Below are 19810 nucleotides of genomic sequence, written 5' to 3'. Positions count from 1 at the left end.
AATATACATCAGGTCGACCCCCTTCACTATAAGATCCATCGAATCATCAGCGATACAGGAGCTGGAATTAAGAGTCCCCACATCCCACAACATTTACCCTCCGTGACTGAGTCAACGCACAAGCCCCATAAATATTTAGACGTCAGAAAAACAAGGATTTATCTTTGAGGCTTTAGATTCAATCTTCCTGCGACAGAGATTCAGGATAGACATTTACAACCGCAACCGTTTTGAGCAACATTAGTGTTTTAATGTTCACATATTTATGGAGTTTGCGAAGAACAGAGTCCGTGAGAAACTCCAGAGAGACCCTGAAGCAACCAGGGGGCTGATTATTACAGTAAGGGATTGCTTAGTATTGGTATTACAGTGAGGTGTGTAGAGGAACTGTCAGGCAAATGAGTTTCTACAACATTTAGTTGTACATTAGTGTTGCACTAACCTTTGTACACAGCTACGTGGTGTCAAGATTGTGTGCTTAAAGGAATTCCTGTCATTCTTATGTGAACAAGTGACATACAGTTAAGATACATAGAAAGGTCGTATACGGATAATTCTGTACATTATTTGCTGCGAACAACATTTAAAGCACTTTGCCTACAGACGTCTTTCAAAACACACTTGACGTTACTTCTTTAACACCGACTCCTTCCTGCTTTAACACTTACTCTGCTCCTCCTTCATGAGTTTACTTCTTCATTACCATCCAAAAACCTGCTCACACATTCAGCACAATCAGAAGCTGATAGAATAGGTAGCACTTTTTTTTTTTCCACACTCGGCAACGTGACATCATCAAAGGGGACGTCAGGTTATTTCGGCGTGTGGCGATGGTGTGCACGCACCGTCGGTGACAAGATGCCTTCACAACAAACCTGCGTGTTCCCATCTTTGATATCGAGCTCAGGTTGTCAAGAATGAAGCTTTTTTTTGGCTTTCTTGGATTTAAAAAGTGAAGAAAGTGGAGGAAAATACAGAAGCACTGAGGAGGCAAGTGAGAGAAATAATCTGGATATCCATTTTCTAAAGCTGATCTAAATTCGGTTTCTCCCCCCGTGTTTATAACGTAAAAAGAGGTTAGAACTTTTCTTTTTTGCCAGGATATGTTCCTTAAAAAAAAGTATATGTAAAATTAAAAAAAAAAGTTTTCTGCGGTCAGGATCATTTCAGGTGTTTTTTTGTTGTGAATACTCATTTAGGCCAAAAGAGACTGAAGCGCTCTACTTCCTGTGTTTTCAAAAGGACTAAAACGGGAAATTTACACTGATTAAATTTCATTTCCAGCCAAATGAAAGACATCACAGTCATGTTAGATATGTTTTTAACACAGAACATATGTACCTTGCGTTAAGAGTACACGGGGCAATTAAAACTCAGCTGGACGAAAACGTAAATGCTTATTTAGAACAGGAAGTGGTGCACGGAAGAAAAAATGATTCTGGTATTTTTCTACCTGTCCTTAAGTCATAAACACAAAAACGAAAACCAATTTAGAGCCAACTTTAAAAAAAAGGAAATACCAAAATCTTTTTCTCACGTGCCTCTCAAGGCTTCCATAGAAACTAAGAAGCAAATGAAAGAAAAGCAATTCCTTGATAATTTGAGGTCGAGGAAATGACGCCACACCTTGCCGAGGCTGATTTCACCTTCACATGATAAGACGTGTACATTCTGCGGACACTTCTCTTGGTATTGGTCTTATTTTGGTGGAGTTTGCAAAGCAACAAAAATCCAGTGGGAACGCCACCACGCCCCCACAAACGGACATGAAATTGAACATTCAGATAATCAGTTTTTCAGTACCTTCGACGTAAAAGCTCAGATCCAAAAACAGGAAACGCATCAGTAACATTAAAGACGGACGGTCAACAGTCAGATCTCAGCGAGTGTTTGATTACGACTGAGGAGGTCCACCCTGCTCAGCGTTAAAAACCACACACTGAGGATTGTTTTGTACAAAATGATACATTGAAAAACAAGAAGAATTCACAAGAGGAATCCCGTCAAAGTAAACATTGAAGTTGATGCACTGCATCAGCTTTTATAAAGATAGTTACCCATATCCTTAAATGAGGGTTGATTATGCCTCGAACATCCTGATTTTATTATTTAAATATCTTTCACAGCATTTTCACTCAATGTCATTCAGACTTATGGCTGTAAGTCTAAATCCAACGTTTGTCTCACCAGAAGTGAGGAAAAGGTTCCCGAAAATAACGATTACAGTTTTTAGTTAAACTTCCTGTTTTTAGGAGAGTAAATAAATGAGTGAGGTGGTAAATTTAATTCCCAATGAACTTTCTGGCTCTTTTTTCGCAACAAGAAAACTCGTATGCCCGACCGATAGAGGACACAGTGGAAGACACATCATTGTCCTGCTCAAAGTGCATTATAAGAGTTTAGACTGAAGCCTTGTTTCGAATGCCAGCAGGTTTCAGTGATTGAGGTACTAAATTCATCAGCGATTTTGGGCGTTTCCACTGACACGATGAACTGAGTGCCCATTTCTAGATTTCCTTCTTCTCCCTCCTTTCGTTTATCCAGTTTTCCCCTTCAGATAAGTAGTATCCTGTCTTTGAGTCAGGTGTGACACCCTTTAAAAGTATTATTTTCAGGTACAAACACTCAGTCGAACACCAAACAACAGTGTGAAGCTTTTAGGGTCACTTCTTTCTTCAGTGAGACACTTTTCATCGATAGGAAAGTGTTTTTTTTTTTACTCGGATCTGTTCAAACAACAGAGAATGCAGCGCTGCGGCGTTGTAGAAATACAAGACTTGGACCTGGAAAATAATACTTTTAAAAAGGTGTTACCTCGCCACTTAAAGACCGTATTTTCACCAACTGAGACCCTCTTTAACCCAATAGTGTAAACAAAAAAAGAAAATCATGAGCACAATATACAAAGAATGAAATATCAAATAATTTAAAACTATATACATAAAAAAACCAAGAAGGCAAAAAGTGAGGTTTAAATGGTTAGTGCTAATGTTTTTTGAAAGTCCCAAAAGATCGTTTGTGTTCTCTTTAATACTTTAAAATCTAAGTGGATCGTACCGTTCTTTTTAACCATCTGTGATACGCATTGGATGGGTGCAGATACTTCATGCTACTGGTGAAATATACAGAGTGCAACGCTTCCCTCTGAACTGAAACCGGAGTACATCTCGCCTGACTAAAAGGTTGAGTGTCTGCACGCGGTGTGGATGGAAGTAACGGGACTCATCACGATGTGGATACGATGCTTTGCTACGGCGCTGTGAGTCAAAAACACGAGGCGTTCAGGTGCAGACATTCCACGCTCTAGTAAGCAGCATGCTGATTAATGTGTATCTAAATATTCTCTTTTGTGATGGATGGCAGCGGTTTGTACAGCGAAGAAGCAGCAGCGGAGGCGGCGGCGGCGGCGGCCGTGTCTCAGGATGACGTTTGATGCTTTTCTTTTTTTTCTCATTTCAGTGTTCTTTAAAAAATATGCTGCAGGTGCAAGTGTTTGATCTCGCTTTGAGCTTTAAGTGTGTTTGTTTGATCAAACCAAGCTGCAAACAGCCTCTCCTCGCCGGGGCCGCTCCGCGTCTCCTGAGTCACGCCTCCCGTCTCTGTCTAGCCAATCATGGAGCTGCGTCTGGTTAGGTCCACGTTACTGGCGCTTAGTCCCCTGCAGTCTGAGAGTCCGGAGTTGGCGTCCTAAAAAGCGACCAGTTCATGTTAGATCATATATTTTCTGAGATGAGGGAATTTATTTAGCAGATCAAGTATTTAATTCCCTGGATTATCACAAAACAGACGCTCCCATTTAGTTGCTGAGGTGCTGCAGCAATGGACAATGTGAAGAATATGTGTTTTTTAGTTACATCATGTAAACACTTGTAAACATCTGTAAACTTATTGCAATAGTAATACTGCACAGGCCCAGTTAAATCAGTGCTGTGTTGGAGCGAGAGTGATGAATGATGAATAAAGCTGGTACCTGTGTGGTCTCCTCAGTGCTCTTGTTGAGGAAGTTCAGGGAACTTGCTCTCTTCATTCTGCAAAACAATAATAACAATGAGCCTGAAACATTAAAAACTCATGTATTTATTCCATCATGATATTGTTGAATAATTGTAGGGAAGCCAACATGCCGAGCCCCTTGTGCGTTTTCTGTTCATTTTTTTTGCTCAATGTCTCAATTGTAATAATCTTCTTGTTCTTTCAACATGTGCTGAATATAATAAATTAATCTTTAAAAAGCCCAAAGACAGTAAAATAAAATAGATGGCTCCTTTCTCCTTGAATCAGTACATACATATTAAAAAACAACCCCCCCCCCATCTTTCTACTATGCAGCACTCGAAGCCGTCTTGCCCATTTGATCATTTTTAGGTACTTGTACTTGCATTATCTTTGCACTTTTTTCGTATCTTCTTGCACTTTTTGAAAGTTTCTTTAGATAGAAATGTCTAAAAAATGCTGAGTGAATGTTATTTATTACTGATGACTAATCTTGAACAGACATTTTGGAGTATACTTATATTATCTAATCAAATAAAACTAACAAATTCCCGCCGTAATTATACCATTTTTTATATTGTTTCCCTCAGAAATACATAACATTACAATATTAAAGACTCTTTAATTTACATGTCACCGACTTTAAAGGTGAAAAAGTTGGGAAGCTTAAAAGGGTCAAACTGAAACTATCACTCTCTAATCTAATCTATCATATCATGTATTACTGAAAAATGGACTTAATTCATAAGTTGAACAACAAAACATTGGACAATTTTATCGAGCAAGAACAGATTCACAGGCTGCAGCTTCTCAAATGTGGCGATTTGTTGCTTTTCCTTTTTAAACTCATCGTAAATTCAGATTAACAAAAATGTATCACGGTGAGCTGGTGATGGAGGACGTCCAAATATGTGACCAACGATGTTTTGCAGAACGAACTGCTCCTCCCAAGGTCAGGAATGAACCTTCAAGCTCACTGTTCATTATTTGGGTTGGCTGTGACTTGACCGGCTCGCTACGTGTCTCTCGTCGTGTTGTTGCTCTACGTGGTGAAAGTTAACTGTTGAAGCAACTCAGAGGTACGTGTGAAAACTGTCTGTGGAACGGACCAGGTGTGCTATAAAAACTGATTACGCCCTTTTCATGCAGTTATTTTCTCTTGAAGTACATTAGGTTTAGTTTTGTATGAGTGTTAGTTTTGAGGCTGGTTTGATTAGTTGGTGAGATTTTGTTTCTGTAATTAAGTAACTCTCACTTTGAATTATTTGATTTAAACAAAACCTGCAGGTCATTTTTCCTTTATAGTTTAACTTATGTAGTTTGTGTTGACACATTCTAAAACTCTACATTTTTACCAAAAACAGCTGGTTTTTATGTTGCTTCTCTTCCCCTTCACACGCTGGGTCATAACAGACTAAATGATCATTCAATTAATGGAAAAATGATATAAAATTATCTTAAACAGACAATGAAAATCTTTAGTTGCACCCTGCACACACACACACACACACACTAATCTCACCCTGGGTTTCGGGGTTCTTGCGGTCCGCTCCCCTGCAGCTTCTTCACCAGCATCTCGCTGCTCCTCCTCAGGGCGTCACGAATCTTCCCGAAGGAGCCGCTGCGACGCAGAGACCCGTTACCGTCCTGAAGGAACGGTGAAACAGAAAACCAAGTCAGCATTTACTGGAGTCATTAAATATTAAAAGGAGACTTCCTGTTAATATTCATCAGACTAGAAAGACTGTTTAATCACAGCTATGAGCTCCGGTGTCCCGCTAAAGGACACTTTGAGAATAATATTAATATGAATTGAAAGCTGTTGACCTTGTTCCATGTATTTGAAACTGATTAATACTTCCATTAGTGTTGAAGTAAAGACATGATCCATAAACTGACCCCGTTCCACTCGGCAGAGTCGTCGCCCTCGCTCTCCCCCCGCTGTCCCCCCGATCCAGTGAATCCTTCCCTGCTGTGCCGTCTGTCTCCTCCTCCCGCTCCTCCGTCCTTCAGCAGCTCCACCACCTTACTCTGATTAATGGCATCAATACCCTGAGAGAGAAAAAGAGCGAGCGAGAGAGAGAGAAAGAAAGAGAGATAGGGAGAGGGAGAGAGAGAGAGAGAGAGAGAGAGAGAGAGAGAGAGAGAGAGAGAGAGAGAGCGGGGACACATGCAAACAAAGAAAACAAAGATCAGATTAAAAGCGATTGAAAAGAAAATTACAGCTTTTTCCACAATAGCTCTCACAACACGTCTACTGTCTTCACTACAACGTACGCACATTAGCTTCATGACTGATCTTTAAAGTCATAGTTTATGGGATAATAAATCACAGCAGGCGGGGCCGTTGAGCTCATCGGGCCTCTGTAACTGTCCGAGGCCCAGTGAACTAATCTAACGGCGGTAACTCAAGCGGTCACGCTGCGTTTGTGCCGCACCTGTTTACGTGACTTGCTGGCGCACTCCTCCAGTGTTTCTGCCGCCTCCAGTTTGCCCTGACGACGGTACAAAGCTCCCAAGCTTTTGAGGGTCGTGTTCACTGTGGGGCTGCAAAGAAACAACATTGCATTTTTTTTATGTTAATGTTAATATGTTGAGGTACTTTTCATCTTATTTGTTCAAGATAATTGAGACATAAGATGGTTTTGGGGACTTGCGGCAGTAACTTTAATACACAGATTTAGCTGAAGCCAAGGTTAAACTAATACATCAGTGTGCAGAGCCTGTTCCCTTTATTAGAGTTGGATTTTGGCCAGTGTGTATTTTTCAAATCCAAATTGAATGGAGGTCAGAACAAACGGCGAACTCTCTCGTGTTGCTTTAAAAGGGACCTGACGACCCACTGAAATTTGTCCAACCAGTAGGAGTTTTGATACCACATGGTGTCATTATTTGTGCGGGGAAAACAGTGAGAAAATGTTGTCCTACGGCATGTTGGCATCCTTAAACTGAAACTGTAAACCGCATTTGCATTCAAAATAACATACATACATACATCAAATGAGCCATCGAGACAGTTTTTTCATTGATCACCTATTAACAGAGAAATCTAGGAGAGTCGCTAACAGCCAGACATGGCTAGGTCTGAGTAGCTGGGGCAAAGCGCTAAACCAACCAAAATGCCTTTTTTTAACCACTTATGCTGCTCAAAATAACACCAAACCTCTGCAGTAGCATGATAACAGTCCCTACACATAAAATGAAGCACTAATAATGTAGTTAGCAAACCTGGAGTTTATTAAAAAAGACTACAAGCTTTAGCAGCCGGCTACATCCACATTGAGATTGGATTTGGTGTGTTTCTGTACACTCTGTGTTGCTCTTTTGTTATGAGGAAAATAAATGGTCAAAGATTAGATTTTTTATCTGCGTCCTGTTTGTTTCCAGTGAGTTCAAATGTCTGACTCACCTGTCCACCTTGCAGGCCTTATACCAGCTTCCATACTCTACATACATGCCAGAGTCCTTGCGCTTGCCCTGAGAGCGAGAGAGAGATGAAAAGAAGCAGAGCACATGAGGAGCCAAGTATGAAACATTACCCTATCAAAAATGTCCCTGTTTTCATTTGTATAAGCTGCTGTCCCGTCCATTTCCATAATAAGATGCCTGCCAGCCAGTCGCATCAATGGAAAAGGTCGCCCTAATTCACTGACCTTGCTCTCCTCTCTCTCCTCTGCGTGCATCCAGATCGGCTTGTTGTCATCTGCAAAAACAATACAAGAAAAATTCATTACAGCACCACTGAAAATAAGCTGTAGCAGAAATCTATGCACGTCCTCTGTATCCGTAAATAAACACACACTGCCTTTCGTGTAACCTGTGCAACGGCAAACTCCTGCCAAGGCCTTCTATCGTGCTGGGCATGTGAGAACATAAGGGTTTGATAGGCTTAGAGACAGCGGGAGGGAAACATCAACATTAAGCCGCTCCGCACGCTTCGATAGCACAAAATAATCCTCTGACCTGCCGAGAGTACCGAGGGATCAGGGTGAGGCTGAAAAACCTGAATCCAAAACACTAAAATTGTCAGAGGAATTGGAAAAACAAAAGGTCGACTCTGGAATCAAATTCTCCACAGTGGAACAAAAAGGAAGGATTTGGGATCCTTAGCAGGACAGTTGTGTGCGTATCTGTCTATACAGGACCAAATATTCTGACAGAGTGACTTAAATCCTTAAGACATCAAAAGAAAAAAAAGAAAAACTGCATTGTGTACCTGCAGTCTGCACTTAATTGCTGTACGTAATATTTTATCTAGTTAATTGTCTGTTAAGTTTCCATCTATCAGAAAGTGAGTTTAAAAAATCGATCATAGTGTCTGTGGAGACTTTCCCGTGTTCAAATCAAATGTGCCGCTCAGTTAGTGGCACTTTTTACATCCTTCCCCTCCTCTCAGTGTGGAGCACGTGAAGGCATCACGCTGCAGGTGAGAGCTGCCGATCTGCTGACGTCACACAGTCGACACTGTTCAGTTTCCAAAGGAACTCTGGGAGATGAGGTCCGAGAGGCTCGCCTGCAGTTACATCTTACCGCCAAATCGTCCACTTGAAACAACTTATCTCAATTCTTACGGACTACAACTTTAAAAGTGGCAATTAAGAACCTTTTCTGTTTAAAAAAAGTAAATGTTGATTTCACAATGTAAAGGCTATAGAGAAATGACACCAACAGCGTTTGGACTGGTTTTCTTACAGGCCTCGCTTACACTGCACACTTCTGTCTGCCACCAGGTACAAACTCCTGGGAAACCTACCCTGTGCTTTACAGTAGAAAGGACAAGAAGAGCACCTGACTTGCATCTATACTTATAAGTCATAAAACATATTTAAAAAACATAAAACGACAACAAGAGGGCTCCATAGACAGCAAACTCTTAAATGCTAACTGTCAACAGGATCTCCTGCCTGACTGCATCAATCTACTTGTTCTTATGAAAATCAACAGACAGAAAACATGTGTTCCTGACACCTTTAAAAGAAACCTTGTGATTATGTTAACTTGAGTGTTGCAGCACCCTACTCACTGTTGACAGATCCAAACTCCTTCTCGTGGGCCCTGGTCAGGATCTCTTTGTACAGAGCCTCAGCATCTTTGAACTTCCCCTGCTTCAGGTAGCACGTGGCCTGAAGAGAAGCAACACAGGCCGTCTTTTAATCATGTGTCTCAGATGTCCTCACAGGATGAGATTAAATAGAAAACCCAGAATCAAACTCTACAGTTGCATTGCTGTTACTCTAAATGAAGTCCTCACCAGGTTATTTTTGGTCTTGGCCACGTTGGGGTCATCGGCTCCCAGTTTGGACTCGTAGATCTCCAGGGCTCGTCTGTAGTAGTACTCCACCTCGTCGTACTTGCCCTGGTTCTGACACAGCAGGGCCAAGTTGTTCAGCTGCTTGGCCACATCTGGGTGGTATTTCCCCAACACCTGGAGACAAATTCATAACCACACAGACTCTTTCACTGCTCGCTTGACTTAAGTGTCCTATATTTAGGCCCCGTTTACACGTACACGGTGAGATTTTTCAAAACAGAGGCATTTCCCTGCGTTTGTGCCCTTCATTTACACCCAAATGGAGAATTTGCCACTGAAAACGATTCTTCCTAAAAACTCCGGTTGGATGTTTGCATGTAAACAGAGAAAAACTGAGTTTCCAGTGGCCGACGTCACAGTCTGCTGCAGAACTTGCAACTGCATCATAGGTGCGACCTTTTATTTACATTTTCATTTGGCTGTGGTGATCATGGATGCATTCAGAGTAGCAGTCGCATTTATGTTATGCATTTAGGAGCAGAGAGAGAGAGGAAGTGATTGGTTGCCATTTTCAGGATTCTGATTGGCTAACGTTGGCTTGAGCTTCTCTATACACTGCCACCTACAGGTTTGGCATGCTCTTCTCTGCTTATATACACACACACACACACACACACACGAGTTAGTGTAAACTTAAATTATTCTCAAAACGGATAGGTGTGCGTGATGTTATTTTTGAAAAGGGAGACGGCAAAATTTACGTTTATGAAAATAGCCAGACACAAGTAGACGTAGTCATAGATAGGAGGCCGTTCACATCCACGTATAGATGTATACCTTCTCTCGGATCTCCAGTGCTCTCTTGCAGAGCGGTTCGGCCTCCTTGTATTTGCCCCTCTTGCCGTACAGAACGGCCAGGTTGTTGAGGGTGGCTGCCACAGCCGGATGATCCTTCCCCAGTGTCTTCTCTCTTATGGCCAGGGCGTCATTCAGGAGATGAGCTGCTTCTTTGTACTTGTTCTGATCCCTGGAGGACAAAAAACATAAGAAAATGAAAATGAACCAGAACTGTTTATATATAAAAAAATGTTTTAAAAAATTAACACATCGATTTCCACACCTGTACACCAAAGCCAGGATGTTGAGCATGGTGGCTACGTCGGGGTGGTCGTGCCCGGACGTCTTCTCCAGGTCCTCCAGGGCTTGTTTGCACAGCGGCACGGCCACCTCGTACCTCCCCTGAGAGGCGTACTGGATCACCAGGTTGTGGAGCGTCCTGAGGCGGGCCGGGATCTCGTAGCCTCCCTGCTGGGCTGCCACTTCTCCGCTGGGCTGGGCTGGGGGACAGAGGGGAAGATATAGAAATGATCAAACAGATCCCGTCTCCCTCTCCAATCGCTTTCACTGCTATGTCTTCAAATTATCCCACAAGGCTCCTCAAAATCTAAGATGACAGTCTCTGCAAAATGGCTTCTGTTTGTGAATATGAGAAGCATGGAGAGCCGTAGATATGGAAAGCCCGACAAAGACAATGAAGCCAGATTCAAGCAGGACAAGTGGAGGAAAATCAAATTAAATCGGCACTTATCCAGCAGCACGTGGTTGCCCAGGGAAATCCAGCTGCCTCTCTTTTTCTTCTTTTCTGCTTGACTTCTTTATTTTAAAGTGCTGATAAAGTCTGTTGTTTTTTGAGCATTCCTGCTCCTATTTCCTGCCTTCCTTCAAGTTTGTTTGTCTCTCCTCCCCCTCCAGCTCACAGGTGTTTTTAATAATCAACTCACTTTCCTCTCTTTGAGGTTCTAATTAGGTCTCTCATAATGCTTTTATTAGAAAGACTTTGCCTTATAAAATGATCAAGTGGAGCAAAACTAGAACAAAAGGATTGATGTAAAACAAATGTTGACCAAAAACAGAAGGGAAAATGAACTAAAACGGTCGTCATGTCAGAATAAGAGCTCTTTATATGCAATATAAACAGTTTATTTATTCATGTGATGGCCTTAAAATTGAACATCAAGAAAGTGAAGAGACAAAACTTTATCAGAATTCAATTATTAATTAATAAAGACCTTAGTACTCGAGCACTTACTAATGGCTAATGGGGAGGAAAGGTGAAAACTTAAGTGACCTTTTCTATCTGCAAATCCATTTACAAGCCTGAGCTTTTGTTTAGACAGTGAATGCAGCATTAACCGAACCGCGGCTCCTGATGCAAATCAAATACATAAACAAATACGTTTTGCATGTTATCTGAACTACATCACAGCTGAGGGTTTAAACCGTGTGTCGGCCACTTATACGAGGAGTCGCTTGTATGAAAACTAACACTTTAGAACAACTCGTGCCTCAGTTTAAAATCACTCTAAAGTTCAGGCTTCAGGGCGGGAGAGGCCTGAAACATTTCTGTTACTGAAAGGAGCCACTGTGTTAAGCTCTAAGTGGTTTTATTTTAACACTCCATCCATTAAATCCATTAAAAACAGCATTGATTATTTTTGCGGTGGGTTCAGGCCTCTGCAGCTACAATGATTCACTTTGAAACCTGTAAAAAAACCCTATGAATTATTTAAAAAAGCACGAGTGACACCTCTCTACTTCGGGGAAACGATTCTACACTGTAAAAGGCTCATTTATGCTACAATTTTGTGCGTAAATAGAGACGTACGTCATCAGTGTTCTTATCGTCACTGCCCTCATGCTTTCATGCTTGATTTAAGCTGGAATGGACGTTGAGCAAAACATCCTCTAGAGGGCGTCGCTCAGATTAAAAAATTACTCCAATTAGGTTGTTTTTTTAAAGCTTATGACGACAACAAACTGACAAAGCGGTCTCAAATCGACCTTTTCCAGCTCACATTCAGCCTATGCCCAATTTCCTCCCAGCTGTTCTGCAGTATTTGTCCATCCCTGTGACTGAGGGATGTCACGTTACATATATGGGGATAGTTTCTAACTAACTTGCACACTCTTTCCTCAAATAATTCAGCCATTTTGTCAGTATGCCATTCGCAGCACTTTTTTGTGTGCAATGCCCGACACTGCCCCCAACGATTTCCGGTGGTACTGCAACGTTTGGTCCGTATCTACAAGCTTGCAGGATACATGCGGAAATACAGACGAAATGTACGCAGAGTACGGACAGAAGGCTCCGCCCGTATCCGTATTAAAGGTAGAGCATAAATGAGCCTTAACACATCTGACTTGACCAAAGCTTGGTCATTATCACTGGGGAAAAGCCCATGCGTCTAATGATCACTGCTGATGTCATACCTGGTCCCTGGTCATCATCGTTGGGGAACAAGTCATCGAGACTGTCCTTTGAATTGTCTCCCCCGCTTCCGCCGCCTCCACCGGAGCTCTGGCTCTTCTCCTCCGACGGCGAGACGTCGTCGTCGAACTTCTTGATCTGGTTCATGAACTCCAGGTGCTTCTTCTCCTCCTCAAGCTGGGCGACGCTCTGCTCGCTGCGCTGCAGCTTGTGCTGCGTTCCCGCCAGCTCGTCCCGCAGCCACTGGTTCTCCTGGCAGAGCCGACGCACCTGAGCGCGCAGCTTCTGCTTCTCGGACTCCACGGCGCTCAGGTGGCTCGACAGGGCGATGATGACCTGGAGGAAGGGGGAGAGTGTAACGTGTACTAGTGGAAATTAAGGATATGGAGAATATTTTTAACTGAGTTATTGCTGGGTTGAATGTTAACTTAAGAGCACCAAATCTCTCACCTGTGCCTCTCCCAGGCCCAGCTCGATGGCCTCCATACTCTTGCGGAGCAGCCCAGATTTCTCCTGGGCGGCGGGTGGCTGGGTGCAGTCCAGCAGAGAGTTGAGGAGCTGAGCGTGTTCGCCACGCAGCGTCTCCAGGCCCTGCATGACGGCTTTAGTGTTGAGGACGATCTCATCCTGGCTGAGTCGCTCCAGGGCTTCTTCACGTGGGTACACCATGGCGGACATTGCCTGGTTTCATACACACTGTGAGGAAAAAGAAACAGAACACAAGCATAACAACAGTGATTTCTTTCTCTTATCATTGGGACGGGAGGTGTTTTTTGCTGAGTGTGCATCGTCTTTTTCACTGTCCTGTCCTGCTCGACATATTAACAATTCACACGTGGGCTGCTGAGCGCAACCACATCCTTTATCTATTTGGTCGCTGAGGTCATGTGGAGGTGGATGAGACAAAAAGAGAGAGAGAGAGAAAAGACCAGATAAGAAAGAAAGTAAGTTGCTTCTGTGAAAAGCTCCCCCGCAGATATCCTTTTCTCTACAAAGAGGTCAGCAGCTAAATAATAGTTTCCCATTTCAGGACTGCATAACGTGCACCTTGGGGAGTAAGACTAGATGGACAATGATGACGTTTGTGTGGTGTGTGTGTGTGTGTGTGTGTGTGTGTGTGTGTGTGTGTGTGTGTGTGTGTGTGTGTGTGTGTGTGTGTGTGTGTGTCAGAGAGAGAGAAGTGTATGTACAGTTGAAGCCCATTCGGATTACTACAGGAGGATTCCTCCGAGCTTGAAAGTGACGCAGCAGCTGCCGGTGACCAGCAAAGCCAATTAAAATGAGCCGCTGTCACTCACAATATTTTGGACTCACTGCCTTAATACCGACAGTGATTATTGCAGCAACTAACGATTAGCAGTGTTAATCACAAGTTTCATCTCAATATGACATATATTGATTCTTCGGACAATGATATGATATTTGCTGATATCACAAAATCTGTCATAAGGATAGGATTTTGATTTGATTAAATTCAGCTCAGGGGCCTGTGATCAGTTAGTTTAACTTAATCCACAAAAAGCAACTAAAAAAAATATTTTAATACTTAACTCTTTCTAACGCTTTCTGACATTTCAATGGAAAACAATTTTTTTTTATAATTTATTCATTATTGCTTTTAATAACAAGAATAAAAACAAAGTGTGAATTTCAAAATAAAGGCGTCTTAAAGATGACTGTATGTATCAATACTATCACACTGCATCAATGATCCTGAATTATTGAATCAATATATGGATCTAGATGGATGCATCGTTACAAAACAATTATTTTCTTTAGCAATTACACTTTTTCTTCTCACCCAAAGTGACATCTTTGAATTCCATTAATTTGTCACATCAACAAACTAAAACCTCCTACATGCGGTGAAAGTTTGGACTGTCGATGCGTTCAGGGGCGATTTATTCTTAGCCGTGGGTGATATGGTGTTAAAACAGAAATCCTTAGTCATGTTGCTGGTCATCATTGTGAGTAATGAACAAAGAGGCGTTCACTGTTCATTTCTCCAGCAATGACACACGGTTATTTTTAGGACTAGTTTCTGAAAATAATATCCTTGAATAAATGACAACCCAAAACAATATGTAGAAAGTTCCAGTATGTGAACATGCATCTGCAGTAGTAGACGGATCCAGACCCAGGAAATAGTCCCTTCCTATGCTTAACCTAAATATTGACCAGCTGTAAATGAAACCGCAGCAGCATGAGGAGGAGGAGGAGGAGGAGCACAGAGGAGCCAATTGTGCAACATCGTGACTTTTCCTGCTCTGATGGTGGAGGCGCACCTGTTCTCTCCTTCTCCCTCTCTTCACTCACCCTCCTCTCTCTCCCCCCCTCCCCTCCCCTCCCATCCGACTCATACGCTGACTGCAATGCACCAATGTTCACACTTCCCGTTTTACAAATGCAGGGACACGTCCCAAAACAAAAGCGTCACAAAATGCATGTTATCACGGATCCAGGCATCTCTAACTGGGACTATTTTAAGCCACGGATGCATAAAAGAGCCGGTGGATGGTGGTGGATGGTGGAGGCCTGTGTGCCCGGGAGGGGCGGCAGTGTTTGGCTTGGCAGCAAGTAAATCAAGGTGACCGACAATGGAGGACACAGCTTTCACGGATGATGCATGGAATAACAATAATAACAATAATGATTCACTAAATATGCGTTTAGATGCGTTACCGACATGTAGACTGTTTGTAAACAGTGCAGGCCCCGAGCACCAATATGTTACACAACACACACACACACACACACACACACACACACACACACAGTGATGCGTATTATATTGGTACACTATTTACATTATTTGTCGTCATGCAAACAACGAAATAGGACATTTTTTTAAAAGGGCTGTTTCATAAGTGGTGTCTGCAGATGACACATTCACGGACTTCGCCGAGGATGTAACGTTGACAGTTGGTTTGATAGCTTGCTAATAAAAAATCAATTTTACTATAATATAACTACGATTTCATGCTGGTTTGAATGTAATGTGTACGTATATTTACCTTCATCGAAGACAAGTGCGATGCTTTCGGTCCCTCGAACAAAGCAGCAGCACAATGTTGTGATGCTCCACAGACCAGTGGCCAAGGCTAATGGAAGGAGGTTGGGACACAAACAAAAAAGTCTGAGCTTGGGGGTATCACGCATGCGCAATGGAACTGGAGCTGCGCTGTTCCAACAGATGGCACTTGAAATAAAGTGATGGTTTCCCCTCACGTGCTCTTTGGGTGCACTTGAGTTGTTTCTTTCTATCATTTAACATTTTTTTTTTACATCTTTATATAAGGTTGAATATGCAGATTGAGCAGAACACCGCCACCTAGTATCTCAAAATCGTAGTCGCAACAAAAAATAATTCCAGCAGTTGGGTTGCCAGGTTGGTCAGACCCGGCCCAGTAGCCTACAGGAGACCGGACTCTGTTTGAGCCTGTTTGAACCCGTCCCCTCCAGCAAATCACACCATAAAAACAAGTATTGCAGAAGAGTTTGACTGACAGTTAGCGTTAGCCGTTACAGCTAAGTAAACATGAAAGTTAGCTTACGTTTTAATGCCGTTGAACTCCTTTATCTCAGTCCATGGAGTGAATGCTTGGCCTATACTGACTCTGGGTTTTTGCCTGTCTCCGGTCTCTCAGCTGCTGGGACAAAGAAGGAGCTGCAGGATTGGTAAACTCCAGTTTAGAAAGTGCCAGCCTACAGTAGCTGCACCCAACAACAGACAACCCTGGCAATCCAATAGAAAAGAGTAACCCTAAAAAAGAATATAGCTGTCTGCCTGACTAACTTTGGCCATTGCAGGAGGTTTCCAGGCCGGTTAACATAAAATAGGTGAAATCAGGACAGATTACAACAGGGTTTGTATTTTACCGACAGTGTGCTTTCACCAGAATGGGGGCGTGGCCTCATGTGTTACTCTCTTCTATGTTGGCAGCTATTGGCTGGTACAATGTAAACAGAACGTGACAGGAAGTCATTGTCAAACCCTTAAAACAATCTAAACATTAACTCAGACAATACTTTGATTCTGTACCCCTCAAAACGCCCATGGGTGTATTAAAATATAGCTTTTAAAGAAGATTCTACATATTCAACCTTTAATAACACAAATAATGTTAAGTACAGTGAAGAGATCAGCACTATAGAAATCAAGTATGAATACTTTCCTGAACAAGGTCACAACTTTAATATGCTTTAAATAGGTCTACAGGTGTCCCAGCCTCCTTCCATTAGCCTTGACCAGTGCCAAGTCTAATGTAAAAAAAAAAACGTTTCCGGATGTAGTTTTCAAAATACAATCTTCGGTTAAAGTCGTCCGCAAAAGTAGCGCGGTGTAGGGTGCAAAACACGATAACACACATTATATATGAGGACACCATCACACTATTGAATGAAAAAACGGTAGCTTTATTTTTTTTAAAGCCGTTTAGTTAGGAAATTGATGTAAACGCCAACCGTTAACTCGACGTTGGCTTTATTTTGAAGGAAGCTAGCAGTTGCTATTAACAACCGTTAGTTAACGTTACCGTTACCTGTCGTGTTTATTCCACGTTATTTGGCCAGCACAAGGCACCGAATTAGCCTCCACACCACTAAGTTTAGTTTAATACGATTAGAGTCACAGTATAACTAACCTGAACCACCCTCTGCGCCACCGTAACTTACCCAGACCCAGACTGACAACCGGGAGACGAAAAAATGGCTGTTCTCCCAGAATCCAACAAGCAAAGATGAAGTGACACATCAAGATGAATCATGTTGGCCATTTTCCAAACGGGGCGGGAAGTTGGCGTGCGCGTGCGTATAGCCTCCCCCCCGATACATGTTTATTTTTGTTTTTAATTTTTATTGAAAATATTTGGATTTAATATTGCTTTTCTTACATGTTCCAGAGTTATCAACAATGGCAAAAATGTATTTTTAAACGGAGAAACAATAAAAACATAAATTTAAATGTACAAAGACAGTAAAACGTTTAAAAAGGAACGAAGAATAACAAAAAAAAAAAAACGTACGGTCTCCTAAACTAAGGGAGTCACTTTGAAATGCTTAAATAATCTAAAATATTTTTTTTGCCAATCTGAAAAAATCTAATAATTTTCTGGATATAGTATTTTGCTAAAATAATGATTAAATTAATTTTGGAAATTGGCTTCTTAAGGCTCGCCCCAACTAATGGTCGACTAACATTTTAAAGGGCATTTAAAACATTTTTTTTAGCTACTTAAATTGGCGATTAAATTTGACAAAATCATAGTTCAAAAGTACATAAAAATAACATAAAATATATATTTTTTTACAAAATAGGATGTACGTGGGGGTGAAGTCTCTTGCTCTGCTCATACTCTTTGTGCTCTGATGTGAGTAGAGGCCCCATCACCTTCTGAGCTGTTGACCCAGTAAAAAACACATTTATAAATCTAATTATCTTTAAGTAAGTATCACTATGTCTCACTATTTGGCATAACTGCAGTAACATATGTATTTCTGTCCCGTATGATAAGCTCTAGGCTTTAGGAATGTGTTGTTTGTGAAGTTTTATTGCAGGTTTACTGACTTATATTTGAATTTTTATTTCTCCTTGCAACCCAGTTTTTTCACAACTAAGATTTATTTGTTCATCTTTAATTTGGAAAACTTTTAATAACTAAGAAGCTTTATAAGTTACAAACACGTACACACAAAACATACACACTCTATATTAAAGAACAAATGACGGAGTTAAAAACCAGGAATATTTTTATTTAAAAAAACAAATGAAACAATGAACACGTCCACTTTTCCTCCCACATCTGTTTGATTTGACAAACGTAATCATGAAAAAGCAGTACTACAAAACGTCAAAGTAAGAAACAGAACAAAACAAAAACAGAACCAGAATACAATAGAACAAGTACTATCTGATATGTACAAGCGTTACCGTTTATTATAATTATTGTTATTATAGGCAAAAGGCAAAAAAGCTGCTGAAGAAACAATGGCATGTGCAAAAATACTCTCCACAAGTCCACGAGCTTAGGACGCTCGGCGCTGAGCAGAACCTCGCCAGGCAGAAATCTACTGCTTTCATAGGCCAACCCTGTTCCCACGAGGCCGGACGGCAGAATTTACAAGCTGCTAGGGGATGGGGACAACGTGGTTTCACATGATTTTTGTAGAAAGCTGAGCTTGTGGAAGCCTGGTGAAGAGACTCTCTCGTCATCAGAGGTACATCTGAGGACGGTGGAGAGAAAAAGACACTGCTGATCACTGACAGAGGTTATTGACGGACCAAACAGCTCCCAATCTCCAACCACGACTATTCAAAAGGACAGAGGAGCCATCGACACGGCCGTCACAAAGTCGACACAGGTACAGAGGTACAGGTAAAAACACACAGGAACGAGTTCAAGACTTACGTACAGAACACTCAGCGGTTTTTGTTTTTTTACTTTAAAGAGACATGAGGAAAACGCGTAAACCGTAGAAGAACGACGGGAAAGATGGTCGATGAAAGAGCTGCGAACGTGGTGACTGTGGTACATATGAAATAAGTTCCTCCAAACATTGAAATGATGACTTCAGAACAAGGATCACTTTGTTGTTAATGTGAATATAATCACGATTTCTTCACATTGTTTTTAGTTTCTGGCAGTGATTTTTGTTTCTTTCAGACTATTTCAGAATCAGCTGCTGACCTTTTGACCTGCGAGCCAAAGAGGCGCCGCTAAACCGCAGCTTTATACCATTTTAGGTAAAAGTTTAGATCCACATCACCGCGATAATCAGTCTAACACTACAAGGCAGAGAGCATTTGGAGTAAGAAGGTCTCTAACAGCTGACACACGATCGTTGACCCTCCGTGGTTACAGTTTAAGTTTTCCAAAAAAGGAAGAAAAATCAAGCATTTCATTACAAAAAAACTATAGAAACTCTTATTTTGAAATCCTTTTTTTAAAATTTAAAAACATGGCACCCTTTCATTGACATTATACTTAAAAAAGCTTTCGAAACGGACTTTATTCAGGCTTTCCTCGTCCACTGTTTGTACGTATACCTACGAAAAGTAACATTTAACTGTCATCTTTATGTTTTGAGCTCCATATTTACGTCTGCTGTAAGGCAGATATTAATAAGTGCAGCTTCAAAAACCTTATTTTTATACTGGTGTACTGTATTCTAACAAAAGGGATACTTCACTAAAACTGGCAACCCAACGTTAACATAAAAGCAGCTCAATCCTGAACTTTTCATTTTGAAATCATCCATCAAATTGTGTTTTAAAATTCAAGCTTTTTAAGAGTGTCAGT

General features: G+C 41.5%; 1 protein-coding gene across 1 annotated transcript; it reads right to left on the bottom strand.

The window, feature by feature from the left end:
* Window positions 1-1157: 1157 nt before the first annotated feature.
* Window positions 1158-17230, bottom strand: klc2 (kinesin light chain 2). The gene is made up of 15 exons (XM_083937096.1): window positions 17187-17230; window positions 15527-15613; window positions 12963-13208; window positions 12515-12848; window positions 10365-10581; window positions 10082-10271; window positions 9245-9418; window positions 9017-9116; window positions 7647-7696; window positions 7403-7470; window positions 6432-6540; window positions 5893-6045; window positions 5516-5640; window positions 3971-4028; window positions 1158-3687 (listed from the first exon to the last, which is right to left on the bottom strand). Exons 3-15 carry the CDS (start codon window positions 13188-13190, stop codon window positions 3604-3606), a joined length of 1890 nt encoding a protein of 629 aa, XP_083793222.1. The 5' UTR covers window positions 13191-13208; window positions 15527-15613; window positions 17187-17230; the 3' UTR covers window positions 1158-3603.
* Between the last annotated feature and the right edge of the window lie 2580 nt (window positions 17231-19810).

The sequence above is a fragment of the Echiichthys vipera genome (assembly GCF_963691815.1).
Source record: "Echiichthys vipera genome assembly, chromosome: 22".
Lineage (NCBI taxonomy): Eukaryota > Metazoa > Chordata > Actinopteri > Perciformes > Trachinidae > Echiichthys > Echiichthys vipera.
The sequence above is the reverse complement of the archived record's forward strand: the minus strand, read 5'-3'. Positions and strand labels throughout refer to the sequence as shown.